Genomic DNA, 24,491 nt, shown 5'->3' with positions numbered 1-24,491 from the left:
ATATACCTGACAGGCAAGGACACGGCCTCTGTAGGCAGGCAGGGATGGGCCTCCCTCCTACAGCCCATCCCACCGATGCCTCCTGCCCCAGTTGAAGTGTTTGGAAAGCAGGCCACTCTCAGGGACCCACTATGGTCCTTCAAGCCTGTAGGCATCTCCCACTGATGCCAGACCCTCAGAGCACACACTCACCCAGACAACACGATGCCTGGCCTGCATGCTCCTCCTCTACCACCACCCAACCTTTCCCTTCCTAACCCGCTCCCACTGTCAAGACCTGAAAGCCACCTCCAAACAGTGCACGTTGACCTAGCCCTTATTCACCCCAACACATCATTAACAAACAATCATCCTACAAATACCACCACCCAACGTGGTCCAAATCAACCAGCACAGCCCCGCACAGCATACCCCATGAAGGAAACTGCCCATGCACCACCAGCACCAGCTGCTCCTTCATCCTCTATCCAGCACCCCAAAAATATCTGCCCTGGGTGCTTCACCCTCCCCAGGTAAGCCCAAGCAAGACAATACAAACGTTCAACAGCCTCAGCCTCCCCCTGAACAGGACAAAGAGGTTGTCCTCCATTCTCAGTCACATCACCTCCACCAGCACATCGCTACAAAGACACTGCTCTGTGCAAACACAAATGAGGACTACTTCTGCAGCTGGAGAGCAAGAAACCAAGTGGGACCAAATATATTCAGGTACACAGCAGGATCCCTCAAGATGTAACGTGCAGGTTGTACTATTGTCCTCCTGATGTTCCTTCTAACCAGAAATGACCTGTAATGCCAAGCATGGAGGACCTCATAGAATCATAGAATGTCCTGAGTTGGAAGGCACCCACAGGGATCATCGAGTCCAACTCCTGTCCCTGCACAGGACAACCCCAAAATTCACACCATGTGTCTGAGGGCATTGTCCAAATTCTTCTTGAATATTGTCAGGCTTGGTGCCGTGACTGCCTCCTGAGGGAGCCTGTTCCAGTGCTCCACCCCACTCTGCGTGAAGAACCTTTTCCTAATATTCAACCTAAACCTCCCCAGGCACATCTTCCTGCCATTCCCTCAGGTCCTATCACCGGTCACCAGAGAGAAGAGATCAGCACCTCCCCTTGTGAGGAAGCTGCAGGCCGCGATGACGTCTGCCCTCAGTCTCCTCTTCTCCAGGCTGAACAAACCAAGTGACTTTAGATGCTCCTCATATGGCTTCCCCTCTAAACCCTTCACAAACTTCGTAGCCCTCCTCTGGACACTCTCTAGTAGCTTTGTATCCTCAGCGTACTGTGGGACCCAAAACTGCACCCAGCACTTGAGGTGAGGCCGCACCAGAGCAGAGCAGAGCGGGACAATCCCCTAGCTCCACTGGCTGCAATGCGGGGCTTGATGCACCCCAGGGCAGTTGGCCCTCTTGGCTACCAGGGCACACTGTTGGCTCATGTTCAACCTGCTGTCGACCAGAACCCCCAGGTCCCTCTCTGCAGAGCTGCTCTCCAGCTTCTTGCTCCCCAGTCTGTATGTACATCCAGGGTTGCTGGGCCCCAGGTGCAAAATCCGGCACTTGCCCTTACTAAACTTCATACGGTTGGTGATTGCCCCGCTCTCCAGTCTGTTCAGATCCCTCTGCATGGCCTCTCTGCCCTCGAGAGTGTCAACAGCTCCTCCCAGTTTTGTGTCATCAGCAAACTTAATTCCTATTCCTTCCAGTCCTGCCTCCAAGCCATTTATGAAGACACTAAAGAATACCCGCCCCAAGATAGATCCCTGCAGAACCCTGCTAGTGACTGGCCACCAGCCCCATGTAACCCCATTTACTACGACCCTTTGAGCCCGGCCCATCAGCCAATTGCTCACCCACTGCGTCACGTGTTTATCCAGCTGTCTGCTGGACATTTTGTCCCGCAGGATACTGTGAGAGACAGTATCGAAAGCTTTACTGAAATCCAAAAAGGTCACATTGACTGGCTTCCCTTGGTCAGCTAGGTGGGTGACCTTGTCATAGAAAGAAATTAAGTTTGTTAAACAGGACTTTCCCCTTGTAAACCCATGCTGGCTGGGACCAATGACTGAGTTGTCTTTCAGGTGTTTTTCAAAAACGCCCAGATTAATCATCTTCGTAATTCTGCCAGGCACAGAAGTGAGACTGATGGGCCTGTAGTTACCGGGGTCATCCATCTTGCCCTTCTTGAAGACTGGGACAACATTTGCCAGCTTCCAGTCAACTGGGACCTCTCCAGATTCCCAAGAGCATTGAAAGGTCATTGAGAGAGGTCTCGCTATGACACCAGACAGCTCTTTAAGTACCCTTGGATGAATCCCATCAGGCCCCATTGACTTACAGGGATCCAGCTGGAACAGCAGTCCTGCACAGGTTCGGGGTTTATTGGGAGTTTATCATTCCCACAGTCATGGTTCTCTAGCCCAGTGTTGAAGACGAAGGCGAAGAAAGTATTAAATGCCTCTGCTTTGTCTGTGTTCCTGCTTGTGAGGCAACCGTTCTTATCAAGCAATGGGCCAATGTTATTTCTGTCCTGCCTTTTGCCATCAATGTGTTTTAAAAGCCCTTCTTATTGTCCTTCCTTCACAGTACTGGCCAGCTTCAACCCCAACTGAGCTTTAGCCACATGTATTTCCTCCCTACAATGGTGAGCAGCATCCCTATACCCTCCCATGTTGCCTGACCTTGCTTCCACTGGCCATACACTTTCTTTTTTTTGCCTTATTTCAAGAAGGATATCCCTGGTAAGTCAAGCCAGTATTTTGCCTTGCCTGCTTGACTTCCTTCTACACTTTGGAATTACCTGATTCTGTACTTTTAGGAGGCGGTACTTAAAAAGCAAACAGCACTGATGGACCCCAGCACCTTCGAAAGCTTTTTCCCAGGTTACCATGGGAAACCTCATTGGCTCAGTTTTCTCTGAGGTGGCTAAAGAAAGCAAATCCTCTTCAGACATCAACAGAGAAGGAGAGGTAACGACACATGCTAGAACACAGGGAATTAAAACATGAAAGAATAAACACATTGTTATTATCTTTACCACGAAGATGACACAACACCAGAAGAGAGATCGGGGAGGTTTGGAATGTCCATTCCTGGACACCACCTACCATAAGTACCAGACTGCACTTCAGACCTCCAGAGAAAAATAGACCATTGAAAAAAAGTTTAAAAAATTGAAAGAAATTATGCTTAAACAAAGATTAAAAAAAAAGGACAGGAACAAATCAGGAAGTTCCAGTACTTTGAGGGCATAACATAAGACACAACCATTTCACCAGGCAAGTAAGAGAATTGCAAAACTGGAATTCTTTGTACAGGACCTTTTATTCTGCACAACACAATGAGAGAGTATTCACATAAAATATCCAAAAAGGCAAAAAAAGCAAAAATCACTCTAGTAAAAAAAATTCTGGCTACATCTCCTTCATTATTCAATAACCACCAGTATAGAAAAGACTACTTATCCACCATCAGTATGAGGTTCAGACTAAGGAAAGAGAAGCAAAGGGATTGTACAACAGAAGTAAACAACAGAGCTGAAGCATGTACACGCATTGTCACTTCCTTAAATGACAGGGGGACTTAAAGAGCTCCTGAGAAATTAATAATATCACACATCTCCCATATTACATTCAAAAATCATGTATTGATATTAAAAAAAGATTAAAAACATAATGAAAGGAAAATATCCGAAAGCAATAATGGAGTACTACACAATGAAAAGAGATTTGAGCACAAAGAAAAATTTAAAAGAACACAACATGCAAGAGCGGTAACCCGGGAGAAGAAGGAGAAATGAAAAAAAAACCCACAACAACCCGACAAGGACCAAATATATTCCTACCCCAAAGGGGTATTACTTTCACATCCTACATTAAACCCAGAGAACTAACAACCTCCAGAGACACCCCTAGTCTAGGAACAAGAACAATCCATTGGGGGAGGAGGAAAACATCTCCACTCAACACCCACTCCAAGCCCTGCTCCAGACGGGGCTCCGCGCGTCCCGTGCCCACGCTTCTCTTTGCCGCCTCCCCAGGGAGGCCCTTTCCTCGACCTATTCCCACAACCTCTGACAGGGTGTAGCCGTCGTCATCAGGATCATCTCCTCGGCCCTGCTCTCCTCAACATTTTCCACCTTCCGTCCCGCTTTAGACCCACCCCTGACCAGCCCCGGAGCCCTCACTACGAGGGCGACACGGACCTGTTGGCTGGAGCGCGTCCCGAGGAGGGACACAAATACGACCCCAGGGCTGCAACACCCCTCCCACGAGGGAAGGCTGAGAGAGTTGCGCCTGTTCAGCCTGCAGAAGAGAAGGCTCCGGGGAGACCTTCTTGCCGCCTTTCAATACTTTGCAGGGGCTTAGAAGAAAGATGGGGACAGGCTTGCTGACAGGGCCTCTAGCCACGGGACAGGGCGTCGTGGTTTTAAACTCAAAGGCGCTACCATTCAGGCTAGATGCAAGGAAGACTTTTTTTACCCATGAGGGGGGCCAAACACTGCAACATGTTGCCCACAGAGGTGGTCGATGCCCCATCCCTGCAAACACTCACGGTCACGTTGGACGGGGCTCTGAGCCACCTCATCTAGTCCAAGATGCCCCTGCCCGTTCCCTGCGGGGGCTGGCCCAGGTCACCTTTGAAGGTCAACCCAAACCGTTCCATGATTCTACAGAGGAGAGGCACGGCACACATCCTCGCTCGGGTTAGGCTCAGCTCCGCTACTCTTGCCGCTACTTCAGGCATTCTCCACGACAACTCTCTCGGTGCGCTGCTTGAAAACACCTCGCAGCACCAGCCATTCTAGGGCAACGGGGACAAGGTCCAGCCACGGACCTCCAACTGCCTCCTCCAGAGGCAGCACCTAGCTACGCCACGTCATCGTGCACGTGCCAGCACCCCAACCACAGCGCCCACCAGCACAACGCTGACGGACAAGACCACGGCTCCCAGCCCGACACCGACACGCGCACCTTTCCCCCGCTCCAACAGCTTTCGGGAAACACGTGGCAGCATCTCTCACACAAGCAGAACGTGATCCTCGCTGCTGCAACGGACCCGAAAACCTCAGCGCGACTGCAGCCTCCACCTCCTCCTCCTCCCACTCAGTGCTCTACGGCTGCAGCAGCTGGCTCAGCTCCACCGCCAGGCGACTCTTGGACACCCCTCCTCTAGGGCCGCAGGGGCTCACGCCAGCCCAAACGCAACACCCTGCGCTTACGGGGGACATCATCTGCTTTGCTCTCCAGGCACCTCAGGCGAGAAGCCACAGAAAACACAAGACGACCCCTGCCACAGGGGCACGCGCGTGGGACCGCAGCCAGGGACCCAGCGCAGCACCAGCACCAGCACCAGCACCAGCACCAGCACGACGAGCAAAGCTCTTCCCTTCTTCCTCTTCCTTTTCCCTCAAGCCTTGCCGCCTGCCTTTCTTCCCCATTCTCATCAGCTTCTCACGCGGGAGCTGGGGCAGCTCCGTCCACCAACACACCCAATGCCCAAGTGCCCACACCCAGAGCCACCCCCAGGCCCTCGCTCCGGGAGGCGGCTCCCCAGGCTCTGCCAAGTGCCATCGCTTCACAACCCTTCTTCCCAACGCAAAAAGAAAAGACCAGCGGAGATGAAAACAAAGGCGAGCCACAAGCAAAAGGGAAACAGACCACAGCCAACACCAGGGCACTACAGACGGAAAACACGCTTGGGCAGGAAGGGAAACTTCAGCTCCACAAAAGACGCACCACAGCTCACCCTGCAGCACCAACACGGAAACCCTCACGCACCTCCCCGGCACAGCTGCCCCCAAGGGCTCTGCCCCAGCGCTTTCGCATCCCCCAGCCAACCGCTCCCGCCAACCTCCCCCCAACACACCGCCGCCCTCCCCACGCACGGACACCCCACCAACGCGCTTCCCCAACACCACCACAGCCACCAGCCAAAACTGAAAGCCACAGCCGGAAACTCGCTGCGATCAGAAAGCGAGGAAGGGAAGGACGCGGCACCACATAAAGCCCGCCGCCCGGCAGCACCCCAAGCACAGCGCCCACCCGCACCACCACCAAGCCTGAGCGGGCTCCTGCCCAGCACCACCCACGCACCACCCGCAGCCCCGCCATGGCCGCGCCCGCAACCCCACAGCCCCGCCTGCGCCACGGTGCCGCCGTGCTCCTGATCCTCCGCACGGCTCTCGCCACCGCCCTCGCCTGCCACCACCTCCGTCCCCGCGACGCCACCTTCCCCTGGGACAGCACCCACCTCCTCCAGGCCATGGCTCCCAGCCCCGCACCGCCCTGCCACCACCTGCACGACCCCTTCCCCTTCCCCGACACCCTCCTCCACACCAACCACCCACAGCAAGCCGCCGCCGCCGCCCACCGCCTCCTCCAGCGCCTCTTCGACACCCTCAGCAGCCCAACCGTCCCCCAACACTGGGACGCCCAGGCACGCCACCGCCTCCTCAACAGCCTCCAGCACCACAGCCGGCAGCTACAGCGATGCCTGACAGGCAGCGGCACGCTCCTCCAAGGCCGAGGGCTCCGCAAGCTGCTGCTCGACATCGAGATATACTTTGGGCGCATCCAGGACTTCCTCCGCACCCACAACCACAGCCCCTGCGCCTGGGACCACGTCCGCCTCGAAGCTCGCCTCTGCTTCCAACACCTCCAAAACCTAACCCGCACCCTGCGCGGTTAGCCCAGGCACCCCCACCAACCCCCACGGCCCCAACACCACTTCTGCACCACCGCCCCCTCCCCAACTCTCCTCTCCCGCCTCCCCGACCCATGGCAACAGCCGCCCTGCACCCCCAGCCTCCACTCACTGCTCCGCTATGTACACCGCTTACTCTATTTATCGGGACAACTGTAGGACTTACTCTATTTATCGGGACAACTGTAGGACTTACTCTATTTATCGGGACAACTGTAGGACTTACTCTATTTATCGGGACAACTGTAGGACTTACTCTATTTATCGGGACAACTGTAGGACTTACTCTATTTATCGGGACAACTGTAGGACTTACTCTATTTACCGGGACAACTGTAGGACTTACTCTATTTATTGGGACTACGCTGTCTATTTATTCACCTAATTATTCACCAGAAAATAAAGACCTGTTGCAAAAAGCTTGCCACTACCTCTTGTCTCCAAAGCACAGGAACCAGCCATTGGGGTGGGGGGAAGACACCTCCACTCAACACCCACTCCAAGCCCTGCTCCAGACGGGGCTCCGCGCGTCCCGTGCCCACGCTTCTCTTTGCCGCCTCCCCAGGGAGGCCCTTTCCTCGACCTATTCCCACAACCTCTGACAGGGTGTAGCCGTCGTCATCAGGATCATCTCCTCGGCCCTGCTCTCCTCAACATTTTCCACCTTCCGTCCCGCTTTAGACCCACCCCTGACCAGCCCCGGAGCCCTCACTACGAGGGCGACACGGACCTGTTGGCTGGAGCGCGTCCCGAGGAGGGACACAAATACGACCCCAGGGCTGCAACACCCCTCCCACGAGGGAAGGCTGAGAGAGTTGCGCCTGTTCAGCCTGCAGAAGAGAAGGCTCCGGGGAGACCTTCTTGCCGCCTTTCAATACTTTGCAGGGGCTTAGAAGAAAGATGGGGACAGGCTTGCTGACAGGGCCTCTAGCCACGGGACAGGGCGTCGTGGTTTTAAACTCAAAGGCGCTACCATTCAGGCTAGATGCAAGGAAGACTTTTTTTACCCATGAGGGGGGCCAAACACTGCAACATGTTGCCCACAGAGGTGGTCGATGCCCCATCCCTGCAAACACTCACGGTCACGTTGGACGGGGCTCTGAGCCACCTCATCTAGTCCAAGATGCCCCTGCCCGTTCCCTGCGGGGGCTGGCCCAGGTCACCTTTGAAGGTCAACCCAAACCGTTCCATGATTCTACAGAGGAGAGGCACGGCACACATCCTCGCTCGGGTTAGGCTCAGCTCCGCTACTCTTGCCGCTACTTCAGGCATTCTCCACGACAACTCTCTCGGTGCGCTGCTTGAAAACACCTCGCAGCACCAACCATTCTAGGGCAACGGGGACAAGGTCCAGCCACGGACCTCCAACTGCCTCCTCCAGAGGCGGCACCTAGCTACGCCACGTCATCGTGCACGTGCCAGCACCCCAACCACAGCGCCCACCAGCACAACGCTGACGGACAAGACCACGGCTCCCAGCCCGACACCGACACGCGCACCTTTCCCCCGCTCCAACAGCTTTCGGGAAACACGTGGCAGCATCTCTCACACAAGCAGAACGTGATCCTCGCTGCTGCAACGGACCCGAAAACCTCAGCGCGACTGCAGCCTCCACCTCCTCCTCCTCCCACTCAGTGCTCTACGGCTGCAGCAGCTGGCTCAGCTCCACCGCCAGGCGACTCTTGGACACCCCTCCTCTAGGGCCGCAGGGGCTCACGCCAGCCCAAACGCAACACCCTGCACTTACGGGGGACATCATCTGCTTTGCTCTCCAGGCACCTCAGGCGAGAAGCCACAGAAAACACAAGACCACCCCTGCCACAGGGGCACGCGCGTGGGACCGCAGCCAGGGACCCAGCGCAGCACCAGCACCAGCACCAGCACCAGCACGACGAGCAAAGCTCTTCCCTTCTTCCTCTTCCTTTTCCCTCAAGCCTTGCCGCCTGCCTTTCTTCCCCATTCTCATCAGCTTCTCACGCGGGAGCTGGGGCAGCTCCGTCCACCAACACACCCAATGCCCAAGTGCCCACACCCAGAGCCACCCCCAGGCCCTCGCTCCGGGAGGCGGCTCCCCAGGCTCTGCCAAGTGCCATCGCTTCACAACCCTTCTTCCCAACGCAAAAAGAAAAGACCAGCGGAGATGAAAACAAAGGCGAGCCACAAGCAAAAGGGAAACAGACCACAGCCAACACCAGGGCACTACAGACGGAAAACACGCTTGGGCAGGAAGGGAAACTTCAGCTCCACAAAAGACGCACCACAGCTTACCCTGCAGCACCAACACGGAAACCCTCACGCACCTCCCCGGCACAGCTGCCCCCAAGGGCTCTGCCCCAGCGCTTTCGCATCCCCCAGCCAACCGCTCCCGCCAACCTCCCCCCAACACACCGCCGCCCTCCCCACGCACGGACACCCCACCAACGCGCTTCCCCAACACCACCACAGCCACCAGCCAAAACTGAAAGCCACAGCCGGAAACTCGCTGCGATTAGAAAGCGAGGAAGGGAAGGACGCGGCACCACATAAAGCCCGCCGCCCGGCAGCACCCCAAGCACAGCGCCCACCCGCACCACCACCAAGCCTGAGCGGGCTCCTGCCCAGCACCACCCACGCACCACCCGCAGCCCCGCCATGGCCGCGCCCGCAACCCCACAGCCCCGCCTGCGCCACGGTGCCGCCGTGCTCCTGATCCTCCGCACGGCTCTCGCCACCGCCCTCGCCTGCCACCACCTCCGTCCCCGCGACGCCACCTTCCCCTGGGACAGCACCCACCTCCTCCAGGCCATGGCTCCCAGCCCCGCACCGCCCTGCCACCACCTGCACGACCCCTTCCCCTTCCCCGACACCCTCCTCCACACCAACCACCCACAGCAAGCCGCCGCCGCCGCCCACCGCCTCCTCCAGCGCCTCTTCGACACCCTCAGCAGCCCGACCGTCCCCCAACACTGGGACGCCCAGGCACGCCACCGCCTCCTCAACAGCCTCCAGCACCACAGCCGGCAGCTACAGCGATGCCTGACAGGCAGCGGCACGCTCCTCCAAGGCCAAGGGCTCCGCAAGCTGCTGCTCGACATCGAGATATACTTTGGGCGCATCCAGGACTTCCTCCGCACCCACAACCACAGCCCCTGCGCCTGGGACCACGTCCGCCTCGAAGCTCGCCTCTGCTTCCAACGCCTCCAAAACCTAACCCGCACCCTGCGCGGTTAGCCCGGGCACCCCCACCAACCCCCACGGCCCCAACACCACTTCCGCACCACCGCCCCCTCCCCAACTCTCCTCTCCCGCCTCCCCGACCCATGGCAACAGCCGCCCTGCACCCCCAGCCTCCACTCACTGCTCCGCTATGTACACCGCTTACTCTATTTATCGGGACAACTGTAGGACTTACTCTCTTTATCGGGACAACTGTAGGACTTACTCTATTTATCGGGACAACTGTAGGACTTACTCTATTTATCGGGACAACTGTAGGACTTACTCTATTTATCGGGACAACTGTAGGACTTACTCTATTTATCGGGACAACTGTAGGACTTACTCTATTTATCGGGACAACTGTAGGACTTACTCTATTTATCGGGACAACTGTAGGACTTACTCTATTTACCGGGACAACTGTAGGACTTACTCTATTTATTGGGACTACGCTGTCTATTTATTCACCTAATTATTCACCAGAAAATAAAGACCTGTTGCAAAAAGCTTGCCACTACCTCTTGTCTCCAAAGCACAGGAACCAGCCATTGGGGTGGGGGGAAGACACCTCCACTCAACACCCACTCCAAGCCCTGCTCCAGACGGGGCTCCGCGCGTCCCGTGCCCACGCTTCTCTTTGCCGCCTCCCCAGGGAGGCCCTTTCCTCGACCTATTCCCACAACCTCTGACAGGGTGTAGCCGTCGTCATCAGGATCATCTCCTCGGCCCTGCTCTCCTCAACATTTTCCACCTTCCGTCCCGCTTTAGACCCACCCCTGACCAGCCCCGGAGCCCTCACTACGAGGGCGACACGGACCTGTTGGCTGGAGCGCGTCCCGAGGAGGGACACAAATACGACCCCAGGGCTGCAACACCCCTCCCACGAGGGAAGGCTGAGAGAGTTGCGCCTGTTCAGCCTGCAGAAGAGAAGGCTCCGGGGAGACCTTCTTGCCGCCTTTCAATACTTTGCAGGGGCTTAGAAGAAAGATGGGGACAGGCTTGCTGACAGGGCCTCTAGCCACGGGACAGGGCGTCGTGGTTTTAAACTCAAAGGCGCTACCATTCAGGCTAGATGCAAGGAAGACTTTTTTTACCCATGAGGGGGGCCAAACACTGCAACATGTTGCCCACAGAGGTGGTCGATGCCCCATCCCTGCAAACACTCACGGTCACGTTGGACGGGGCTCTGAGCCACCTCATCTAGTCCAAGATGTCCCTGCCCGTTCCCTGCGGGGGCTGGCCCAGGTCACCTTTGAAGGTCAACCCAAACCGTTCCATGATTCTACAGAGGAGAGACACGGCACACATCCTCGCTCGGGTTAGACTCAGCTCCGCTACTCTTGCCGCTACTTCAGGCATTCTCCACGACAACTCTCTCGGTGCGCTGCTTGAAAACACCTCGCAGCACCAACCATTCTAGGGCAACGGGGACAAGGTCCAGCCACGGACCTCCAACTGCCTCCTCCAGAGGCGGCACCTAGCTACGCCACGTCATCGTGCACGTGCCAGCACCCCAACCACAGCGCCCACCAGCACAACGCTGACGGACAAGACCACGGCTCCCAGCCCGACACCGACACGCGCACCTTTCCCCCGCTCCAACAGCTTTCGGGAAACACGTGGCAGCATCTCTCACACAAGCAGAACGTGATCCTCGCTGCTGCAACGGACCCGAAAACCTCAGCGCGACTGCAGCCTCCACCTCCTCCTCCTCCCACTCAGTGCTCTACGGCTGCAGCAGCTGGCTCAGCTCCACCGCCAGGCGACTCTTGGACACCCCTCCTCTAGGGCCGCAGGGGCTCACGCCAGCCCAAACGCAACACCCTGCACTTACGGGGGACATCATCTGCTTTGCTCTCCAGGCACCTCAGGCGAGAAGCCACAGAAAACACAAGACGACCCCTGCCACAGGGGCACGCGCGTGGGACCGCAGCCAGGGACCCAGCGCAGCACCAGCACCAGCACGACGAGCAAAGCTCTTCCCTTCTTCCTCTTCCTTTTCCCTCAAGCCTTGCCGCCTGCCTTTCTTCCCCATTCTCATCAGCTTCTCACGCGGGAGCTGGGGCAGCTCCGTCCACCAACACACCCAATGCCCAGGTGCCCACACCCAGAGCCACCCCCAGGCCCTCGCTCCGGGAGGCGGCTCCCCAGGCTCTGCCAAGTGCCATCGCTTCACAACCCTTCTTCCCAACGCAAAAAGAAAAGACCAGCGGAGATGAAAACAAAGGCGAGCCACAAGCAAAAGGGAAACAGACCACAGCCAACACCAGGGCACTACAGACGGAAAACACGCTTGGGCAGGAAGGGAAACTTCAGCTCCACAAAAGACGCACCACAGCTCACCCTGCAGCACCAACACGGAAACCCTCACGCACCTCCCCGGCACAGCTGCCCCCAAGGGCTCTGCCCCAGCGCTTTCGCATCCCCCAGCCAACCGCTCCCGCCAACCTCCCCCCAACACACCGCCGCCCTCCCCACGCACGGACACCCCACCAACGCGCTTCCCCAACACCACCACAGCCACCAGCCAAAACTGAAAGCCACAGCCGGAAACTCGCTGCGATCAGAAAGCGAGGAAGGGAAGGACGCGGCACCACATAAAGCCCGCCGCCCGGCAGCACCCCAAGCACAGCGCCCACCCGCACCACCACCAAGCCTGAGCGGGCTCCTGCCCAGCACCACCCACGCACCACCCGCAGCCCCGCCATGGCCGCGCCCGCAACCCCACAGCCCCGCCTGCGCCACGGTGCCGCCGTGCTCCTGATCCTCCGCACGGCTCTCGCCACCGCCCTCGCCTGCCACCACCTCCGTCCCCGCGACGCCACCTTCCCCTGGGACAGCACCCACCTCCTCCAGGCCATGGCTCCCAGCCCCGCACCGCCCTGCCACCACCTGCACGACCCCTTCCCCTTCCCCGACACCCTCCTCCACACCAACCACCCACAGCAAGCCGCCGCCGCCGCCCACCGCCTCCTCCAGCGCCTCTTCGACACCCTCAGCAGCCCGACCATCCCCCAACACTGGGACGCCCAGGCATGCCACCGCCTCCTCAACAGCCTCCAGCACCACAGCCGGCAGCTACAGCGATGCCTGACAGGCAGCGGCACGCTCCTCCAAGGCCAAGGGCTCCGCAAGCTGCTGCTCGACATCGAGATATACTTTGGGCGCATCCAGGACTTCCTCCGCACCCACAACCACAGCCCCTGCGCCTGGGACCACGTCCGCCTCGAAGCTCGCCTCTGCTTCCAACGCCTCCAAAACCTAACCCGCACCCTGCGCGGTTAGCCCAGGCACCCCCACCAACCCCCACGGCCCCAACACCACTTCTGCACCACTGCCCCCTCCCCAACTCTCCTCTCCCGCCTCCCCGACCCATGGCAACAGCCGCCCTGCACCCCCAGCCTCCACTCACTGCTCCGCTATGTACACCGCTTACTCTATTTATCGGGACAACTGTAGGACTTACTCTATTTACCGGGACAACTGTAGGACTTACTCTATTTACCGGGACAACTGTAGGACTTACTCTATTTATCGGGACAACTGTAGGACTTACTCTATTTATCGGGACAACTGTAGGACTTACTCTATTTATCGGGACAACTGTAGGACTTACTCTATTTATCGGGACAACTGTAGGACTTACTCTATTTACCGGGACAACTGTAGGACTTACTCTATTTACCGGGACAACTGTAGGACTTACTCTATTTATCGGGACTACGCTGTCTATTTATTCACCTAATTATTCACCAGAAAATAAAGACCTGTTGCAAAAAGCTTGCCACTACCTCTTGTCTCCAAAGCACAGGAACCAGCCATTGGGGTGGGGGGAAGACACCTCCACTCAACACCCACTCCAAGCCCTGCTCCAGACGGGGCTCCGCGCGTCCCGTGCCCACGCTTCTCTTTGCCGCCTCCCCAGGGAGGCCCTTTCCTCGACCTATTCCCACAACCTCTGACAGGGTGTAGCCGTCGTCATCAGGATCATCTCCTCAGCCCTGCTCTCCTCAACATTTTCCACCTTCCGTCCCGCTTTAGACCCACCCCTGACCAGCCCCGGAGCCCTCACTACGACGGCGACACGGACCTGTTGGCTGGAGCGCGTCCCGAGGAGGGACACAAATACGACCCCAGGGCTGCAACACCCCTCCCACGAGGGAAGGCTGAGAGAGTTGCGCCTGTTCAGCCTGCAGAAGAGAAGGCTCCGGGGAGACCTTCTTGCCGCCTTTCAATACTTTGCAGGGGCTTAGAAGAAAGATGGGGACAGGCTTGCTGACAGGGCCTCTAGCCACGGGACAGGGCGTCGTGGTTTTAAACTCAAAGGCGCTACCATTCAGGCTAGATGCAAGGAAGACTTTTTTTACCCATGAGGGGGGCCAAACACTGCAACATGTTGCCCACAGAGGTGGTCGATGCCCCATCCCTGCAAACACTCACGGTCACGTTGGACGGGGCTCTGAGCCACCTCATCTAGTCCAAGATGCCCCTGCCCGTTCCCTGCGGGGGCTGGCCCAGGTCACCTTTGAAGGTCAACCCAAACCGTTCCATGATTCTACAGAGGAGAGGCACGGCACACATCCTCGCTCGGGTTAGGCTCAGCTCCGCTACTCTTGCCGCTACTTCAGGCATTCTCCACGACAACTCTCTCGGTGCGCTGCTTGAAAACACCTCGCAGCACCAACCATTCTAGGGCAACGGGGACAAGGTCCAGCCACGGACCTCCAACTGCCTCCTCCAGAGGCGGCACCTAGCTACGCCATGTCATCGTGCACGTGCCAGCACCCCAACCACAGCGCCCACCAGCACAACGCTGACGGACAAGACCACGGCTCCCAGCCAGACACCGACACGCGCACCTTTCCCCCGCTCCAACAGCTTTCGGGAAACACGTGGCAGCATCTCTCACACAAGCAGAACGTGATCCTCGCTGCTGCAATGGACCCGAAAACCTCAGCACGACTGCAGCCTCCACCTCCTCCTCCTCCCACTCAGTGCTCTACGGCTGCAGCAGCTGGCTCAGCTCCACCGCCAGGCGACTCTTCGACACCCCTCCTCTAGGGCCGCAGGGGCTCACGCCAGCCCAAACGCAACACCCTGCACTTACGGGGGACATCATCTGCTTTGCTCTCCAGGCACCTCAGGCGAGAAGCCACAGAAAACACAAGACGACCCCTGCCACAGGGGCACGCGCGTGGGACCGCAGCCAGGGACCCAGCGCAGCACCAGCACCAGCACCAGCACGACGAGCAAAGCTCTTCCCTTCTTCCTCTTCCTTTTCCCTCAAGCCTTGCCGCCTGCCTTTCTTCCCCATTCTCATCAGCTTCTCACGCGGGAGCTGGGGCAGCTCCGTCCACCAACACACCCAATGCCCAGGTGCCCACACCCAGAGCCACCCCCAGGCCCTCGCTCCGGGAGGCGGCTCCCCAGGCTCTGCCAAGTGCCATCGCTTCACAACCCTTCTTCCCAACGCAAAAAGAAAAGACCAGCGGAGATGAAAACAAAGGCGAGCCACAAGCAAAAGGGAAACAGACCACAGCCAACACCAGGGCACTACAGACGGAAAACACGCTTGGGCAGGAAGGGAAACTTCAGCTCCACAAAAGACGCACCACAGCTCACCCTGCAGCACCAACACGGAAACCCTCACGCACCTCCCCGGCACAGCTGCCCCCAAGGGCTCTGCCCCAGCGCTTTCGCATCCCCCAGCCAACCGCTCCCGCCAACCTCCCCCCAACACACCGCCGCCCTCCCCACGCACGGACACCCCACCAACGCGCTTCCCCAACACCACCACAGCCACCAGCCAAAACTGAAAGCCACAGCCGGAAACTCGCTGCGATCAGAAAGCGAGGAAGGGAAGGACGCGGCACCACATAAAGCCCGCCGCCCGGCAGCACCCCAAGCACAGCGCCCACCCGCACCACCACCAAGCCTGAGCGGGCTCCTGCCCAGCACCACCCACGCACCACCCGCAGCCCCGCCATGGCCGCGCCCGCAACCCCACAGCCCCGCCTGCGCCACGGTGCCGCCGTGCTCCTGATCCTCCGCACGGCTCTCGCCACCGCCCTCGCCTGCCACCACCTCCGTCCCCGCGACGCCACCTTCCCCTGGGACAGCACCCACCTCCTCCAGGCCATGGCTCCCAGCCCCGCACCGCCCTGCCACCACCTGCACGACCCCTTCCCCTTCCCCGACACCCTCCTCCACACCAACCACCCACAGCAAGCCGCCGCCGCCGCCCACCGCCTCCTCCAGCGCCTCTTCGACACCCTCAGCAGCCCGACCGTCCCCCAACACTGGGACGCCCAGGCACGCCACCGCCTCCTCAACAGCCTCCAGCACCACAGCCGGCAGCTACAGCGATGCCTGACAGGCAGCGGCACGCTCCTCCAAGGCCAAGGGCTCCGCAAGCTGCTGCTCGACATCGAGATATACTTTGGGCGCATCCAGGACTTCCTCCGCACCCACAACCACAGCCCCTGCGCCTGGGACCACGTCCGCCTCGAAGCTCGCCTCTGCTTCCAACGCCTCCAAAACCTAACCCGCACCCTGCGCGGTTAGCCCAGGCACCCCCACCAACCCCCACGGCCCCAACACCACTTCTGCACCACCGCCCCCTCCCCAACTCTCCTCTCCCGCCTCCCCGACCCATGGCAACAGCCGCCCTGCACCCCCAGCCTCCACTCACTGCTCCGCTATGTACACCGCTTACTCTATTTATCGGGACAACTGTAGGACTTACTCTATTTATCGGGACAACTGTAGGACTTACTCTATTTATCGGGACAACTGTAGGACTTACTCTATTTATCGGGACAACTGTAGGACTTACTCTATTTATCGGGACAACTGTAGGACTTACTCTATTTATCGGGACAACTGTAGGACTTACTCTATTTATCGGGACAACTGTAGGACTTACTCTATTTATCGGGACTACGCTGTCTATTTATTCACCTAATTATTCACCAGAAAATAAAGACCTGTTGCAAAAAGCTTGCCACTACCTCTTGTCTCCAAAGCACAGGAACCAGCCATTGGGGTGGGGGGAAGACACCTCCACTCAACACCCACTCCAAGCCCTGCTCCAGACGGGGCTCCGCGCGTCCCGTGCCCACGCTTCTCTTTGCCGCCTCCCCAGGGAGGCCCTTTCCTCGACCTATTCCCACAACCTCTGACAGGGTGTAGCCGTCGTCATCAGGATCATCTCCTCGGCCCTGCTCTCCTCAACATTTTCCACCTTCCGTCCCGCTTTAGACCCACCCCTGACCAGCCCCGGAGCCCTCACTACGAGGGCGACACGGACCTGTTGGCTGGAGCGCGTCCCGAGGAGGGACACAAATACGACCCCAGGGCTGCAACACCCCTCCCACGAGGGAAGGCTGAGAGAGTTGCGCCTGTTCAGCCTGCAGAAGAGAAGGCTCCGGGGAGACCTTCTTGCCGCCTTTCAATACTTTGCAGGGGCTTAGAAGAAAGATGGGGACAGGCTTGCTGACAGGGCCTCTAGCCACGGGACAGGGCGTCGTGGTTTTAAACTCAAAGGCGCTACCATTCAGGCTAGATGCAAGGAAGACTTTTTTTACCCATGAGGGGGGCCAAACACTGCAACATGTTGCCCACAGAGGTGGTCGATGCCCCATCCCTGCAAACACTCACGGTCACGTTGGACGGGGCTCTGAGCCACCTCATCTAGTCCAAGATGCCCCTGCCCGTTCCCTGCGGGGGCTGGCCCAGGTCACCTTTGAAGGTCAACCCAAACCGTTCCATGATTCTACAGAGGAGAGGCACGGCACACATCCTCGCTCGGGTTAGGCTCAGCTCCGCTACTCTTGCCGCTACTTCAGGCATTCTCCACGACAACTCTCTCGGTGCGCTGCTTGAAAACACCTCGCAGCACCAACCATTCTAGGGCAACGGGGACAAGGTCCAGCCACGGACCTCCAACTGCCTCCTCCAGAGGCGGCACCTAGCTACGCCATGTCATCGTGCACGTGCCAGCACCCCAACCACAGCGCCCACCAGCACAACGCTGACGGACAAGACCACGGCTCCCAGCCAGACACCGACACGCGCACCTTTCCCCCGCTCCAACAGCTTTCGGGAAACACGTGGCAGCATCTCTCACACAAGCAGAACGTGATCCTCGCTGCTGCAACGGACCCGAAAACCTCAGCACGACTGCAGCCTCCACCTCCTCCTCCTCCCACTCAGTGCTCTACGGCTGCAGCAGCTGGCTCAGCTCCACCGCCAGGCGACTCTTCGACACCCCTCCTCTAGGGCCGCAGGGGCTCACGCCAGCCCAAACGCAACACCCTGCGCTTACGGGGGACATCATCTGCTTTGCTCTCCAGGCACCTCAGGCGAGAAGCCACAGAAAACACAAGACGACCCCTGCCACAGGGGCACGCGCGTGGGACCGCAGCCAGGGACCCAGCGCAGCACCAGCACCAGCACCAGCACGACGAGCAAAGCTCTTCCCTTCTTCCTCTTCCTTTTCCCTCAAGCCTTGCCGCCTGCCTTTCTTCCCCATTCTCATCAGCTTCTCACGCGGGAGCTGGGGCAGCTCCGTCCACCAACACACCCAATGCCCAGGTGCCCACACCCAGAGCCACCCCCAGGCCCTCGCTCCGGGAGGCGGCTCCCCAGGCTCTGCCAAGTGCCATCGCTTCACAACCCTTCTTCCCAACGCAAAAAGAAAAGACCAGCGGAGATGAAAACAAAGGCGAGCCACAAGCAAAAGGGAAACAGACCACAGCCAACACCAGGGCACTACAGACGGAAAACACGCTTGGGCAGGAAGGGAAACTTCAGCTCCACAAAAGACGCACCACAGCTCACCCTGCAGCACCAACACGGAAACCCTCACGCACCTCCCCGGCACAGCTGCCCCCAAGGGCTCTGCCCCAGCGCTTTCGCATCCCCCAGCCAACCGCTCCCGCCAACCTCCCCCCAACACACCGCCGCCCTCCCCACGCACGGACACCCCACCAACGCGCTTCCCCAACACCACCACAGCCACCAGCCAAAACTGAAAGCCACAGCCGGAAACTCGCTGCGATCAGAAAGCGAGGAAGGGAAGGACGCGGCACCACATAAAGCCCGCCGCCCGGCAGCACCCCAAGCACAGCGCCCACCCGCACCACCACCAAGCCTGAGCGGGCTCCTGCCCAGCACCACCCACGCACCACCCGCAGCCCCGCCATGGCCGCGCCCGCAACCCCACAGCCCCGCCTGCGCCACGGTGCCGCCGTGCTCCTGATCCTCCGCACGGCTCTCGCCACCGCCCTCGCCTGCCACCACCTCCGTCCCCGCGACGCCACCTTCCCCTGGGACAGCACCCACCTCCTCCAGGCCATGGCTCCCAGCCCCGCACCGCCCTGCCACCACCTGCACGACCCCTTCCCCTTCCCCGACACCCTCCTCCACACCAACCACCCACAGCAAGCCGCCGCCGCCGCCCACCGCCTCCTCCAGCGCCTCTTCGACACCCTCAGCAGCCCGACCGTCCCCCAACACTGGGACGCCCAGGCACGCCACCGCCTCCTCAACAGCCTCCAGCACCACAGCCGGCAGCTACAGCGATGCCTGACAGGCAGCGGCACGCTCCTCCAAGGCCAAGGGCTCCGCAAGCTGCTGCTCGACATCGAGATATACTTTGGGCGCATCCAGGACTTCCTCCGCACCCACAACCACAGCCCCTGCGCCTGGGACCACGTCCGCCTCGAAGCTCGCCTCTGCTTCCAACACCTCCAAAACCTAACCCGCACCCTGCGCGGTTAGCCCAGGCACCCCCACCAACCCCCACGGCCCCAACACCACTTCTGCACCACCGCCCCCTCCCCAACTCTCCTCTCCCGCCTCCCCGACCCATGGCAACAGCCGCCCTGCACCCCCAGCCTCCACTCACTGCTCCGCTATGTACACCGCTTACTCTATTTATCGGGACAACTGTAGGACTTACTCTATTTATCGGGACAACTGTAGGACTTACTCTATTTATCGGGACAACTGTAGGACTTACTCTATTTATCGGGACAACTGTAGGACTTACTCTATTTATCGGGACAACTGTAGGACTTACTCTATTTATCGGGACAACTGTAGGACTTACTCTATTTATCGGGACAACTGTAGGACTTACTCTATTTATCGGGACAACTGTAGGACTTACTCTATTTATCGGGACAACTGTAGGACTTACTCTATTTATCGGGACAACTGTAGGACTTACTCTATTTATCGGGACAACTGTAGGACTTACTCTATTTATCGGGACAACTGTAGGACTTACTCTATTTATCGGGACTACGCTGTCTATTTATTCACCTAATTATTCACCAGAAAATAAAGACCTGTTGCAAAAAGCTTGCCACTACCTCTTGTCTCCAAAGCACAGGAACCAGCCATTGGGGTGGGGGGAAGACACCTCCACTCAACACCCACTCCAAGCCCTGCTCCAGACGGGGCTCCGCGCGTCCCGTGCCCACGCTTCTCTTTGCCGCCTCCCCAGGGAGGCCCTTTCCTCGACCTATTCCCACAACCTCTGACAGGGTGTAGCCGTCGTCATCAGGATCATCTCCTCGGCCCTGCTCTCCTCAACATTTTCCACCTTCCGTCCCGCTTTAGACCCACCCCTGACCAGCCCCGGAGCCCTCACTACGAGGGCGACACGGACCTGTTGGCTGGAGCGCGTCCCGAGGAGGGACACAAATACGACCCCAGGGCTGCAACACCCCTCCCACGAGGGAAGGCTGAGAGAGTTGCGCCTGTTCAGCCTGCAGAAGAGAAGGCTCCGGGGAGACCTTCTTGCCGCCTTTCAATACTTTGCAGGGGCTTAGAAGAAAGATGGGGACAGGCTTGCTGACAGGGCCTCTAGCCACGGGACAGGGCGTCGTGGTTTTAAACTCAAAGGCGCTACCATTCAGGCTAGATGCAAGGAAGACTTTTTTTACCCATGAGGGGGGCCAAACACTGCAACATGTTGCCCACAGAGGTGGTCGATGCCCCATCCCTGCAAACACTCACGGTCACGTTGGACGGGGCTCTGAGCCACCTCATCTAGTCCAAGATGCCCCTGCCCGTTCCCTGCGGGGGCTGGCCCAGGTCACCTTTGAAGGTCAACCCAAACCGTTCCATGATTCTACAGAGGAGAGGCACGGCACACATCCTCGCTCGGGTTAGGCTCAGCTCCGCTACTCTTGCCGCTACTTCAGGCATTCTCCACGACAACTCTCTCGGTGCGCTGCTTGAAAACACCTCGCAGCACCAACCATTCTAGGGCAACGGGGACAAGGTCCAGCCACGGACCTCCAACTGCCTCCTCCAGAGGCGGCACCTAGCTACGCCATGTCATCGTGCACGTGCCAGCACCCCAACCACAGCGCCCACCAGCACAACGCTGACGGACAAGACCACGGCTCCCAGCCAGACACCGACACGCGCACCTTTCCCCCGCTCCAACAGCTTTCGGGAAACACGTGGCAGCATCTCTCACACAAGCAGAACGTGATCCTCGCTGCTGCAACGGACCCGAAAACCTCAGCACGACTGCAGCCTCCACCTCCTCCTCCTCCCACTCAGTGCTCTACGGCTGCAGCAGCTGGCTCAGCTCCACCGCCAGGCGACTCTTCGACACCCCTCCTCTAGGGCCGCAGGGGCTCACGCCAGCCCAAACGCAACACCCTGCGCTTACGGGGGACATCATCTGCTTTGCTCTCCAGGCACCTCAGGCGAGAAGCCACAGAAAACACAAGACGACCCCTGCCACAGGGGCACGCGCGTGGGACCGCAGCCAGGGACCCAGCGCAGCACCAGCACCAGCACCAGCACCAGCACGACGAGCAAAGCTCTTCCCTTCTTCCTCTTCCTTTTCCCTCAAGCCTTGCCGCCTGCCTTTCTTCCCCATTCTCATCAGCTTCTCACGCGGGAGCTGGGGCAGCTCCGTCCACCAACACACCCAATGCCCAAGTGCCCACACCCAGAGCCACCCCCAGGCCCTCGCTCCGGGAGGCGGCTCCCCAGGCTCTGCCAAGTGCCATCGCTTCACAACCCTTCTTCCCAACGCAAAAAGAAAAGACCAGCGGAGATGAAAACAAAGGCGAGCCACAAGCAAAAGGGAAACAGACCACAGCCAACACCAGGGCACTACAGACGGAAAACACGCTTGGGCAGGAAGGGAAACTTCAGCTCCACAAAAGACGCACCACAGCTCACCCTGCAGCACCAACACGGAAACCCTCACGCACCTCCCCGGCACAGCTGCCCCCAAGGGCTCTGCCCCAGCGCTTTCGCATCCCCCAGCCAACCGCTCCCGCCAACCTCCCCCCAACACACCGCCGCCCTCCCCACGCACGGACACCCCACCAACGCGCTTCCCCAACACCACCACAGCCACCAGCCAAAACTGAAAGCCACAGCCGGAAACTCGCTGCGATCAGAAAGCGAGGAAGGGAAGGACGCGGCACCACATAAAGCCCGCCGCCCGGCAGCACCCCAAGCACAGCGCCCACCCGCACCACCACCAAGCCTGAGCGGGCTCCTGCCCAGCACCACCCACGCACCACCCGCAGCCCCGCCATGGCCGCGCCCGCAACCCCACAGCCCCGCCTGCGCCACGGTGCCGCCGTGCTCCTGATCCTCCGCACGGCTCTCGCCACCGCCCTCGCCTGCCACCACCTCCGTCCCCGCGACGCCACCTTCCCCTGGGACAGCACCCACCTCCTCCAGGCCATGGCTCCCAGCCCCGCACCGCCCTGCCACCACCTGCACGACCCCTTCCCCTTCCCCGACACCCTCCTCCACACCAACCACCCACAGCAAGCCGCCGCCGCCGCCCACCGCCTCCTCCAGCGCCTCTTCGACACCCTCAGCAGCCCGACCGTCCCCCAACACTGGGACGCCCAGGCACGCCACCGCCTCCTCAACAGCCTCCAGCACCACAGCCGGCAGCTACAGCGATGCCTGACAGGCAGCGGCACGCTCCTCCAAGGCCAAGGGCTCCGCAAGCTGCTGCTCGACATCGAGATATACTTTGGGCGCATCCAGGACTTCCTCCGCACCCACAACCACAGCCCCTGCGCCTGGGACCACGTCCGCCTCGAAGCTCGCCTCTGCTTCCAACGCCTCCAAAACCTAACCCGCACCCTGCGCGGTTAGCCCAGGCACCCCCACCAACCCCCACGGCCCCAACACCACTTCTGCACCACCGCCCCCTCCCCAACTCTCCTCTCCCGCCTCCCCGACCCATGGCAACAGCCGCCCTGCACCCCCAGCCTCCACTCACTGCTCCGCTATGTACACCGCTTACTCTATTTATCGGGACAACTGTAGGACTTACTCTATTTATCGGGACAACTGTAGGACTTACTCTATTTATCGGGACAACTGTAGGACTTACTCTATTTATCGGGACAACTGTAGGACTTACTCTATTTATCGGGACAACTGTAGGACTTACTCTATTTATCGGGACAACTGTAGGACTTACTCTATTTATCGGGACAACTGTAGGACTTACTCTATTTATCGGGACAACTGTAGGACTTACTCTATTTATCGGGACAACTGTAGGACTTACTCTATTTATCGGGACTACGCTGTCTATTTATTCACCTAATTATTCACCAGAAAATAAAGACCTGTTGCAAAAAGCTTGCCACTACCTCTTGTCTCCAAAGCACAGGAACCAGCCATTGGGGTGGGGGGAAGACACCTCCACTCAACACCCACTCCAAGCCCTGCTCCAGACGGGGCTCCGCGCGTCCTGTGCCCACGCTTCTCTTTGCCGCCTCCCCAGGGAGGCCCTTTCCTCGACCTATTCCCACAACCTCTGACAGGGTGTAGCCGTCGTCATCAGGATCATCTCCTCGGCCCTGCTCTCCTCAACATTTTCCACCTTCCGTCCCGCTTTAGACCCACCCCTGACCAGCCCCGGAGCCCTCACTACGAGGGCGACACGGACCTGTTGGCTGGAGCGCGTCCCGAGGAGGGACACAAATACGACCCCAGGGCTGCAACACCCCTCCCACGAGGGAAGGCTGAGAGAGTTGCGCCTGTTCAGCCTGCAGAAGAGAAGGCTCCGGGGAGACCTTCTTGCCGCCTTTCAATACTTTGCAGGGGCTTAGAAGAAAGATGGGGACAGGCTTGCTGACAGGGCCTCTAGCCACGGGACAGGGCGTCGTGGTTTTAAACTCAAAGGCGCTACCATTCAGGCTAGATGCAAGGAAGACTTTTTTTACCCATGAGGGGGGCCAAACACTGCAACATGTTGCCCACAGAGGTGGTCGATGCCCCATCCCTGCAAACACTCACGGTCACGTTGGACGGGGCTCTGAGCCACCTCATCTAGTCCAAGATGCCCCTGCCCGTTCCCTGCGGGGGCTGGCCCAGGTCACCTTTGAAGGTCAACCCAAACCGTTCCATGATTCTACAGAGGAGAGGCACGGCACACATCCTCGCTCGGGTTAGGCTCAGCTCCGCTACTCTTGCCGCTACTTCAGGCATTCTCCACGACAACTCTCTCGGTGCGCTGCTTGAAAACACCTCGCAGCACCAACCATTCTAGGGCAACGGGGACAAGGTC

The 24,491-nt window shown here is 59.1% G+C and overlaps 7 protein-coding genes across 15 annotated transcripts in view; 6 read left to right on the top strand and 1 right to left on the bottom strand.

The window, feature by feature from the left end:
• Positions 1–24,491, bottom strand: part of UBAP2 (ubiquitin associated protein 2) — a 167,602-nt gene that overhangs the window by 12,995 nt on the left and 130,116 nt on the right. The window lies entirely within an intron of this gene.
• Positions 6,116–6,694, top strand: LOC142050475 (interferon-like). The gene has a single exon (XM_075079138.1). It carries the CDS (start codon positions 6,116–6,118, stop codon positions 6,692–6,694), a length of 579 nt encoding a protein of 192 aa, XP_074935239.1.
• On the top strand, positions 9,341–9,919 carry LOC142050473 (interferon-like). Its single transcript, XM_075079135.1, has one exon. The coding sequence runs from the start codon at positions 9,341–9,343 to the stop codon at positions 9,917–9,919; it is 579 nt and encodes a 192-aa protein (XP_074935236.1).
• On the top strand, positions 12,614–13,192 carry LOC142050471 (interferon-like). Its single transcript, XM_075079134.1, has one exon. It carries the CDS (start codon positions 12,614–12,616, stop codon positions 13,190–13,192), a length of 579 nt encoding a protein of 192 aa, XP_074935235.1.
• On the top strand, positions 15,893–16,471 carry LOC142050470 (interferon-like). The gene has a single exon (XM_075079133.1). It carries the CDS (start codon positions 15,893–15,895, stop codon positions 16,469–16,471), a length of 579 nt encoding a protein of 192 aa, XP_074935234.1.
• Positions 19,112–19,690, top strand: LOC142050469 (interferon-like). The gene has a single exon (XM_075079132.1). It carries the CDS (start codon positions 19,112–19,114, stop codon positions 19,688–19,690), a length of 579 nt encoding a protein of 192 aa, XP_074935233.1.
• LOC142050468 (interferon-like) lies at positions 22,487–23,065 on the top strand. Its single transcript, XM_075079131.1, has one exon. The coding sequence runs from the start codon at positions 22,487–22,489 to the stop codon at positions 23,063–23,065; it is 579 nt and encodes a 192-aa protein (XP_074935232.1).

Source organism: Phalacrocorax aristotelis, chromosome Z, assembly GCF_949628215.1.
Source record: "Phalacrocorax aristotelis chromosome Z, bGulAri2.1, whole genome shotgun sequence".
Lineage (NCBI taxonomy): Eukaryota > Metazoa > Chordata > Aves > Suliformes > Phalacrocoracidae > Phalacrocorax > Phalacrocorax aristotelis.
This window is presented reverse-complemented; position numbering and strand designations above follow the sequence as displayed.